The 11,124-nt window shown below is 34.7% G+C and overlaps 1 protein-coding gene across 8 annotated transcripts in view; it reads right to left on the minus strand.

The window, feature by feature from the left end:
* Positions 1–6,524: 6,524 nt before the first annotated feature.
* PCDH7 (protocadherin 7) overlaps positions 6,525–11,124 on the minus strand; it is a 481,200-nt gene continuing 476,600 nt past the window's right edge. For all 8 annotated transcript variants that reach the window (XM_078394028.1, XM_073001119.2, XM_078394032.1 and 5 more), the window contains one exon: positions 6,525–11,065. In XM_078394028.1, the coding sequence (XP_078250154.1) occupies positions 10,686–11,065 (380 nt within the window). In that variant the 3' untranslated portion in view covers positions 6,525–10,685. The remainder of the gene's footprint in view (positions 11,066–11,124) is intronic.

Raw genomic sequence — 11,124 nt, forward strand, 5'->3', positions numbered from 1 at the left:
TGAAACAAAGCACAAGGCAGAGAACAACAGTGTATGCCCTTTCTTCTCCAGGCTATGCTAAAGTGATGGACCTGAGATGACGGGCAGAAAGTATGTAACCACAACCCCTTTTTCTCTGTGTTGACTGTGGTTCCTGTAGAAGGTCAGTGGTTCAATGTATTTCTTCCTTCTAGTCATATGTGACTGCTAAATGGGTTGTTATCACCAGCTTGGAAGCTGCTGTTCATGGGCCTTTTTGAAAATGTTAATGACCTTTTTGAGAATGTGAAACTTAAACCTGGAACTGGCCCTCCAATGTGATACTCGGAGCTATATTGTGGCTGGTTGGAGCAGGACGGCCCAGTGAAATTTATCTATCCCAACTGATGAAAGGAAACTTATGCAGGAAACCACAAAACAGTCCCAGTAACCACATTCTGGTACCTGTTCCAGTCAGAAAATCCATATTGCACAAAGCAGCCCAGAATAATGATATTCACACATCACATGAGATGAAAGAGGAATGATGCAACAATGTACAAAACATCAACAATGTACGAAACACATTGCATTACCCATTACAGGCAGGAAATTACGCAAGACAGCCTAGACCAGCAATTTCCAAGTAAGACAACATGCTAAAATTCTCCCTTCCTATTGCAGTAGAGGGGACAGATACAGTCACTGCATCCTACTACTCTTGGCATCAGTTTTTATTAAGAAGCTGCTATTCCTCCCTATTCTGCTTTTTACCTAGTCCCTATCATAATATTATATTAAGTTATTCAATTATTCTTTACATAATTCAATCTTAATTCTTTTGTTCTGTACATGAATGTTCATCTGTAGTTTTCTCCCCACTCTGCCACTGGGGCTTTTACTTTTCTTTAAAATTTGATCCATTTGTATCAGTTCAGTTCAGGAAATGTGATTGGTTGAACCAATGTGGAGGGTTTATAGCCATTCAAACCATTCCACTCAGCTACAGCAGCAATGAGAGAGGCAGGGCAATGGGAAAACTGACCACCATTGAATCATCTCTTTCCCAGACCAGGTGCCTGGATCTTATTTATTTATTTATTTATTTATTTATTTATTTATTTATTTATTTATTTATTTATTTATTTATTTATTTATTTATTTATTTATTTATTTATTTATTCATTCATTCATTCATTCATTCATTCATTCATTCATTCATTCATTTATTTATTTATTTATTTATTTCTCTCTCTCTCTCTCTCTCTCTCTCTCTCTCTCTCTCTCTTCTCTCCCTCCCTCCCTCCCTCCTTCCTTCCTTCCTTTGGCATGCTGCCAAAGTGAGTGAGGAATCAGCAGACAGAAATGAGGAAGTTACCACTCTGTTGATTGTGGTCAGCTAAAGTGAATTAACCCAGGGGCGTGTCCTGGACCATGATGGCCATGGCTTGAAAAATCCCGGAGCTCTCACTTTGAAATAACATGAGGCAGCAAAAAAAAAAAAAAAAACTCGTGGATATGTAAGTGATTTTTTAACTTATTGATACCCTTGTGGCAATGGAGATGAACTTAAAAGCAGTCTGTTTTTGTTTAAAAAATAACAATAAATAGGACAGAGAAGCTGCAGGCTGTGGGAAGGGAGGAAACAGCTATCTCAGCGGGGACCCTGCGGATGAGATTTCCCACCACGGCTTGCAAGAAAGCTTTTTAAAGTGCTCTAACAAACAGGTGGTGTTTTATTTTTTGAAAGTATTATTGAAACTCTTATCTAGTTGCCGAGGGGATTATCTTGAGCGAAAGGGAGTGTGGCTACAAAACGCAGCCGGGAGAAAAAGAAAATAGAATCCAACAAAGAAAAAAGGGCGAAAAGGAAAAAAATCATCAATCTGTGTAATAATTGTGAAATAATTGACATATTTGGCAATGTGAATAATATTGAAAGACTTTAACAAAAAAACAAAATATATATTTTTACTAAGTTTCACTTTCGCTACATATCCAGAGGAGGAGAAACGAAAGTTGAACCTCTAACTCTCAATACAACCTTTAAGTGCCATCTGCTGGTAATAGTGAAACTGATTTGAAAGATGTATGGAGAGAGCTAAAAGGGGATGAAAGAAGATTCTCTTTTCACTCACAGGTGCATAACACATATTCAAGAATAGATTATATATTTGTATCTAAAGACTTGTTGCTTAGAGTAAATGATACAGTCATTGATGTTATACAAATTTCAGACCACGCCAGAGTGAAAATGGAGTTGATGCTTAAATGTGACTATAAGGAGGTAAATAGGTGGAGAATCGATACAAACATATTTAGGTATCCAAACCTAATTGAAAAATTCAAAAAAGATTTATATGAAACGTGGGAAATAAACGAGAAGGGAGGAAGTCAACCTAAGGTAATATGGGATGCAATGAAATCTGTGGAAAGAGGGTATGCATGTAAGATGTCACATATGCTTAAGAAAACTCAGGGGAAAAGAATACAGGAATTAGAAGATAATATAAAGGAATTAGAAAAAATAGTTATAAAAACTAGGGATAAAAAGCAATAATAGAATTACAAGCAAAGAGAAAGGAGTTGGAAGGAATTCATTTGGGAAAGGTACAAAGAAATTTAATATACTTAAAAAGAAATTATTTTGAATTTAGTAATAAGAATTCTAAATTATTAGCTAAAGTGTCTTCCATAAAAAAGAATAAAAGTAACATAGGTGTAATACAGGATATGAAGGGGAAAAGATGTAATAAAACAAAGGAGAAGCTTTAAGCTTTTCAAATGTTTTATAAAACTTTATATAGTAGTAAAAATCCTTCCACAATAAGAATTGAAGAATATATAAAAAAATAACTTTAATAAGAAAGTTTCAGACGATGATAAAAATATGATGGAGCAGATGATTACGGATAAGGAAATATAGGAGATTATAAATAATTTAAAGGTAGGAAAGACCCCTGGAACAGATGGATTAGGCCCAGAGTATTATAAAGTATTTAAAAAGATTCTCATACCAAAATTAAAAGAGTTATTTAATAAGATATTAAAGGGAGAAGAAATCCCACTTTCATGGAGAGAATCACTTATAGTCTTAATACTGAAACCAGATAAAAATCCTGCAAATATGGATGCATATAGACCAATATCATTGATAAATCAGGACGCTAAGATATTTACGGCAATAATGGCAAAAAGATTGAATAGTTTTATGTGGAAATATATTGAAAAAGATCAAAATGGATTTATACTAGGTAGGCAAATGTCAGATTTAATGAGGAGGGTACTTAATTTAATGTACCTAGCAAAATAAAGTAATTCTAAAGCAGGAGTAATATCGTTAGACATATTTAAAGCTTTTGATTCAGTGGAATGGGACTCGATAAAGATATTAATTAATTATTTAGGGTTTGGACCTAACTTCAATGAGATAATCCACCAACTTTATTCACAGAATATAGCCAAGGTAATAGTTAATGATGGTATAACTGAGATAATATATCTAGGCTGGGGTACAAGACAAGGTTGTCCCTTATCTCTATTATTATTTACAATGATAATCAAAATATTGGCACAGATAATTAGAGAAGATAAACAGATTAGAGGGATAGATAATAAAGAGAATGGAAAGATAAATTTATTTGCCGGTGACACATTATTAATAGTTAAAAATCCAGCTGAAACAATAGAAAGGCTTAAAATACATTTGAAGGAATTTGAGAGTTTAATGGGTTTAAAGGTAAATTGGGGAAAGTTTGAATGTTTATTGTTAAATCATTCAGATGAAGAGAAAGGAAAAGTGAAAATAATATTTGAAGGTAAAATTGGAAATGTTATGAAATATTTGGGGATTAATATTACTTGGAATTTACAAGAAATAATTAAAATAAATCTGGATAGATTAAAAACAGGGGTAAGTGGAAAGATAAAGGAATATCAGAAATTAAAAAGTTCATGATTTGGTAGAGTTGCATTATGTAAAATGAAAATAATCCCTAAATTGAATTTTATATTTTGGATACTCCCCATAAAAATTACAGAAAAACAATTGAAAGAATGGCAGACAATGATAAATTGCTACTGTAATGGAAATAAACGAGTGAGGATTAATAAAAAATTATGGTATATTACACAAAGGGAGGTCTTGGATTACCTAACATAAAACTATATTACATAGCGAATCAGCTTAGACATATCCCAGACATAATCAAGGATAATAAAAATTTAATTTGGACAGATATTGAGATGGAGGGTATACAAGAAAGTGTGGAGAGAATATTGTTTAAAGAAAAAATTGCAGAAGAGATTTAAAAGATTAAAAATCCTTTCCTTAAAAATATATTGGAAAATTGGAAAGAATTCAGAGAGGTATTGAGTCCACCAATATCTCCTTTATCTCAGGTGGTGGAATTAAGGAATTTTCCAGAAAACTTAAAAAATTTAAAGAATGCATTAAAAAGTAAAGAGATAAGTAGATTGAAAGACTGAATAGAGAAGATAAGAGGAAAAGAGGATATAAAAAGTTAATAGGAGGAGAAGAGATTTCATGGTTAAATTTAATCCAATTAGAAAGGTGGACAAGAGAATGGTATACTAAAGAAGGGAAAGGTAGAAAAATGACAAAATTTGAAGAGATTATAGAAAAAAGATTGAAATCAGAGGAAAAGACAGAAAGAAAAGGAATTGTTAGCCATATATATAAATTATTAATTCAAGTTGAACAGGGTAATATAGGATTAAAAATGCAATGGCAAAATGATTTGGATAAAGTAGCAATAGAAGAATGGGATAAAATATGGGATCAGAGAATTATGAAGAACATGTCAGTAAGGATAAAAGAAAACTGATATAAAGTAATATGGAGGTGGTACTTAATGCTGGTCAAAACGAATATAATGGATAAAAATGTGTCAACATTATGTTGGAGCTGTAAAAAAGAGAAGAGGATGTATTTACATATTTGGTGGTTATGCGAAAAAAGAAAGAAAGAATGGAATTTAATATTTAAAGAAATATCTGAATATTCAAGTGTCTCCAGTAATAGCATTACTGAATCTGATTAAGGAAGATCAATTAGTGAAAGAAAATAAGGATTTAATAGTAATAATGATTACGGCAGCAAGGATAATATTTGCAAGGAATTGGAGAAATGATAATCAATTTAACTTGGAGGAATGGTATAGAGAATTATGGGAAATGGCAATTAATGATAAACTGACATGTGATATGAAAATAAGTAGAGGCCAAATGAAAAACAATGATTTTAAGAAAATATGGAATGTATTTCTGGAACATGTATTTCGGAGAGGGGGGGGTTTACACCGAGGGAAGAAACAATGAAATTTTGGAGTGAAAATGAATGGAACGAAGTGTTATGCTAGTCCTGAAGGTGACGGGTGCACATGGGTAATTGTATTTTATTTTATTGTATTGTTTTGTATTTTATATAGGGTTTTTTGTGTAGTAGTAGGTTCATTTTGTATTAATAAAAAAAATCTTTAAAAATTAAAAAAAAAATAAAGTGAATTAACCCAGGGAAACCCAATTTCTCAGGTGTAACTTTACAGTGGATCCCTTCACATATTTCCTCCTATGTAGCTGTGCCCTAAATCTAGTACATAAATGCTTTATTACTTTCTACCATTGAAGTTATTGCCATAGATCTCTGGCTTTCTTAACCTTTTGGGACAGCCTGTGAGGGCTGGGGGGGCCCTGCCTAAGACAAGTTGGATAGAAGGAGTGGGGCAGTTCCTTTCTTAGGACTGTTGTTAAATCAAGGCTACTTAGGTATAACATGAAGACCTCTAATCCTTGACACCTTAGTAAGTTCTTAGTATTTTTTTTTTTAAAAAAATAGGGACAGCAAGAATGTCAAGGCCACTTTTATTAAATATCAAAATTTACCTAGGACTTATTACATGTGAGGAAAAGAGTGAATCTGTCCCTCTTTTACACAAAATATGGATGGAGAAGGTTGGGGAACATGATTTTCATCCTATTTAGGTTTCAGAAATGGTAAGAATAGAGGTAGGTTAGTTTGTATAGGCAGGGGAAAGGCAATATAATTACATTGCCAAATGCCAGGAGAGAAGGCCAAATCATTTGTGCAACTAATACTGACTCTTCCTCCTTTGACTGCCAGTTTACAAACTAACTGGTGACATTTTGCTTACTTTATTCTATAGAACAACAATCTCAATTAAATGGAAACAGGATGATAACCTTTGTTTTTAAGCAGGTTGCTCTAGGCTCAAAAGTCTGTGGAAATAGATGAACAATTTCTATATGAGTACATTTTGCAGGAGAAATGGAAAGGTAAAAAAATATTTATGATAAATTTCATGGGATGAAAGTACAATGTTGCGTGTGTGCAGCTGCTCACCATATGGATAAGATATAATAAAATCCAATAAAAATTTGTGTGTCTCACAAGCAGTAAAAGAAAGGGTTTGGGAAAACAGTCAATACACAAAATCACATTTTCTATATTTGAAGTACATCTTACATGTAAACCTCTTGCATTTTCTTCTATGTTGCTTGCAGAAAGCACACAGATGGGATGATCATTTGAACATGTTATAGTTTAATTTGCAGAGACAAAAATGACAAGCAATTTATTTACATAAAACTGTACAAAAGCAAATTAAATTATGCAAAATCTTTCATAAATAGAGGTGGACTAGCGTTGAATACATTTTTGCCATTTTTAGCATAGTTGCGTGCATAGTGACTCATAATAAACAATGATAAGTTGTTCTCTGCTTCACTATCAACATCCAAGTTGCAGAACAATAGTCAATGATTAATATTACAAACAGATCGTAACCACACTGAATGTAAGTGCTTCACAATTCAGGAAAAGAAATGTCTGAAAGTGTACCCCAGGTAGCTGGAAAATGATGCCTTCTTCCACGTATTATGCTCTTCAGGCAACTGCCCAACTTAAATGTTGGGACTGGTTTCAGCCCTACCATTGTCCATCTCCTCCTTTTCAGCATTTAAGGAAACAATGGATCATTATCACTGATGGAACATAAGCAAAACTGTCCCATTCTTCCACTCTTCAAATGCCATAAATGTCTTTTAGTGATGGCTGTATTTACGGTAGTTTCATTTTGCCCTTCTCTCAATCTTTCTCTCTCCGTTTTGCTACATCTTTGTTTTCCTATGTGACAACTTCCCAGGGTAGTCTTTCAGTCAAGCACCTTCAATCTCTCATTTGAGTTCTTTCCCCACAGAAAAATAATACCTGCCTTGTTTTCTAAAACTCAGGCAGCAGGCCAGTCAGAAATTATATTGACTAAATATTAGCATATCTGGAGGTTGGAATGAGCATTAGACTTTAAACTGAAGTTAATACGGACATTTTCTAATTCATATAAAGTTACATAAGTGATGCATCAAACTATAAATGTGTCCAATGTAAAATGCATGCACAGTTCCTTTGATTTCCGTCTGAAATTAAAAAGTAAACAAACAAAATAGGAGTCAGGTGTGTAAAATGAAAGTAAAATAGCTTCTAAAAGCATTTTAAAAAATAACAGTGAAGTATCAATTTCTCTTCTAAATGGATCCATTTCTCCTTAAAAGAACTATGCTGTAGCTTTCTCTCTGATAACAAAAGTCCCACCTCAAAACCACATAGTTTTTCCCCATTGCATTTGTTTAAATAATGAATGATATTTAAGACTGGTCCATTATCTGAGTTTGGTAGAAGGCATTTTTTAATATATCATTTTTCATTTCTCAGAAAATAAACAAGGTTAAACATACAGGTTCAAAAAGTGGGAATAGCCCATTAATTTTTAGTGTCCAACCCCAACCACCATTTTTACCATAACAACAGGTATAAAAGGCACAGTTGCATATTTTGCATTCACGCTAAAATTTTTCATTTTCATTTTCATTTTTTTTATAAAAGCACTCTATATAATGAGTGTCACCAGGTTTAACTAATTTTAAATAAAAAACACACAAAAATATATTTGTGTCTCATGCTGGGTCATAAGAAGCAACTGACTATGTTTTGATGGCTAGATTTTACTAGAATTACCTCAAATACATACATGTACACGGTGTTTCTTTCTTTCTTTTTCTTTTTCTTTTTTGTTATCCTTTTGTGCCCATTTTAGATCTATGAATAAATTAAGTAAATTTCTCTGTCACATGATTTGCTGTTATGTAACACACAAAATGGGGAATATTTGCTAATCCTGTTAATCCTGAAGGTCTTTTCTGACCTGTATTGGCTTTCTAGAAAAGAGGTTAGAAAGAGAAATATTTTGTTTAGATCTCTCTCACTTAGTGGCTCTCGGGTGTATATTTAATACATTAGGATTTAAAAAAAATAGCTTTTCTGACACTGCAGCAATGCAGTTATATTTTCTGTTGAAACTTTCAAGAAATGTGCCATATTTAATGTAAACTCTTTGAGAAGCATTGCATCTTTAACAGACACTTAGTTGTACAAACACAGTAACTGATTTAGTCAGTTCTCTATTAACACCAAAATTTGCATCTCTGAAATTGAAAAGAATGATACATTAGAATGATCAATCACTCTTGACATTTTCTTTAACTTTTTTGTCTCTTCCTAATTCATAGATGCCCAATTTCTTACTATTACACTGAAACTAACTGCAAAGTAAAACAGAACTGCAAGGAAGATGCACAAAAGGGCACTTTGCTACTGAGAATTCAAAAGACAAAAGCTGTGATGAGTTTGTACCGATCAGTCAGCCTATTTTTCAGTCTGTTTAATAATATAATCTATGTCATTTTTAAAGCAAGAAACTACCCAAGCTATCTTATCACTACAGTCTACTAGAACCATCTAGTCATGCTTTAATGCCAAGTTAAACAACTAGAGGGGCTGGTTTCTCTTGGCACCCCTTCTCAAGCTGTCCCCACTGAATTGACCGATTGTCAGTTTCATGTGAATGTCCAAGTTCAGCCATTCTTTATTACTATGTCATTATCAACACAGAACTACCTCAGATTCTACATGCTCTGTAACTTCTTATTGCACAAAATATATCTGGTCCATTTACAGGTATCTATCCTCTTTATATAGTGCAAACTATGAGAACTGTCACAGGCTCAGAACTCTGCACCATCATGATCAGGTCTGGATTCTTTGTAACTTGTCACAGACAAAACTATTTTGCACAGAGCATGTTGGTGGCGACATCAGTCAAGACAACCAGTCACCTTGAGTCTCAACATTGGCTTTGTATTGCACAGGACTCAGCTTAAATGCACTTACGTTTTAAGAAAACCTGCATAATACCTTTGCCAAGAGCAAATGATTAACCTGGAACACTGATAACCCAAGGGTTAGCATCCACTCTTAACAAAGATGGTGTCATACTTGACTTGAAGCATGTTCTTTCCACTGCCTTTACTTCATTCTTCTTTCAGATTTCCCCTCAATATTTCTTGGAGCTCATCAACACAGCCTTCTGGATGGATCTGAAATCTCCTAAGGAAAAGATACTCTGGAACTCGAGGATCACGTTCCCACAGCTTATAACATGTCATGCTGCTACAAGCAAGCCCATATCATCCATTCCTTCGGGCGTTCAACTAAAATCCATTTGGGAAACAATTACGTCATCTGGGCTTGCAGCATAGACTGCTATGCAAATGCATGTGGCAGATATGCTTATGTATCTGTGCGTATCTGTTTCTAAGCCAAGACCAATGAGCAATTCCCCTGATCCACAGTAGTATGTTCTTTGGCCTTTTAGTTACTATGGTCATCCAGATTAAAACTTGGTCTCACAGAAAACGACACTAGTTTAACAGTTTATTCTTAGTATGTCACGATACATGCCATCATCATGTTGTTTATGTTGAAATTAAAAATGTTGGTGAAAGAAAGGAGAGGCAAAAGAGAGTGATCAGCAGAGAAAGAGACTGAGAGGGAGGGAGAGAGAGAGAGAGAGAGACGGAGAGGGGGAGGAAGGAATAGCAGAAGGACAAAGGCAGAGGCAGAGTTAGTTGTTATCCTATGGATAAAATAGAATCAACGGTTCATGATTATAGGGGATTTGTCATATTTTAGCCTATAATCTCAGAGTGAATATATTTTCTGTTCTTTCCAGCCACGGGACAGTATTAAAGCTGTGATCTTCAGAAAGTGCTCTTTTTAAAAAAGTGTTCATTTATATATTTATTTTAGTATGGTTTCTGAAGGTTTATCTCTGAATGGAAACCAGCAATAATCGGATGGGATCCTGGGAGTACGGAGATACAGATATAGATATATATATATGCCTACATACATATATAAGAATTTTATTTTCCCTCTGACTTGTCACTGCAAACAAGTCAAATGACCACCAAATGAGAACCAGAGTGGCTTAAACTATGCTTCAGCAGTGTGTGGAAGGTAACAACAGTTTCTGAGTTTCTTTTCAATTTCAGACTTGTTACCTTGAAAGGAATTTACAACTGAAATTTAGGGAAATTAAGATTGGTGAGCAGGGAATTAGGCATGCAGGAACAACAATGGTTTCTACATTGTACAGTATAGTCAGGCAGACAGGGTATGTAAATGCCTGGCATGGAGGCAGAAGTGGCAGGCCAAGCTTTTGTCTCTTTGGTAGCCCCCTTTCTTGATAGACTTTCTTTTCTTTTTGAGTTGAAATCATTTTGATTGATAGGTTTTTGCCTTTTATCCCCTTCTAATTTGTGAGAGAACTGTATTATTATTTCTTCGTAGCCTAAAGGTAAACTTCTCTTCTAGTTAAAGTATTGACGGGAGATGGCTTGTATTCCCCTTTCTGTGTGAGGGGAATATCCTCTGGGCGGGCTTCCTCACTTTTGCTGAAACTGGCTGCACTGAAGGTCTCATAGGATGAGGTCAACTTTTTGTTAAGGAGGTTTCTGTTGCGGTCACCCATCACGGAGGCTTCTCCATTGGCCAGCTTCTCTTGACTGCCCCGTTCATCAACAGGCATGAAAGTGGAGAGTTTTGGCTGGCTCTTCTGCTTCCTTTCAGGCGAAGTGCGCACAGGCATCCAGCAGGAGTCCGAATGGCCGTATTCATCACATTCCCGAGTGCACTTCCCAGTCAGGGCTACATCTGGTAAAGGTCTTGAATCTGCAAAGAAAGGACAACAACAGCCTTTAGAATCCTGTTCCTGATGGTAGCCACCAGGA

Source organism: Pogona vitticeps, chromosome 5 (genome assembly GCF_051106095.1).
Source record: "Pogona vitticeps strain Pit_001003342236 chromosome 5, PviZW2.1, whole genome shotgun sequence".
In the NCBI taxonomy this organism is placed as follows: Eukaryota; Metazoa; Chordata; class Lepidosauria; order Squamata; family Agamidae; genus Pogona; species Pogona vitticeps.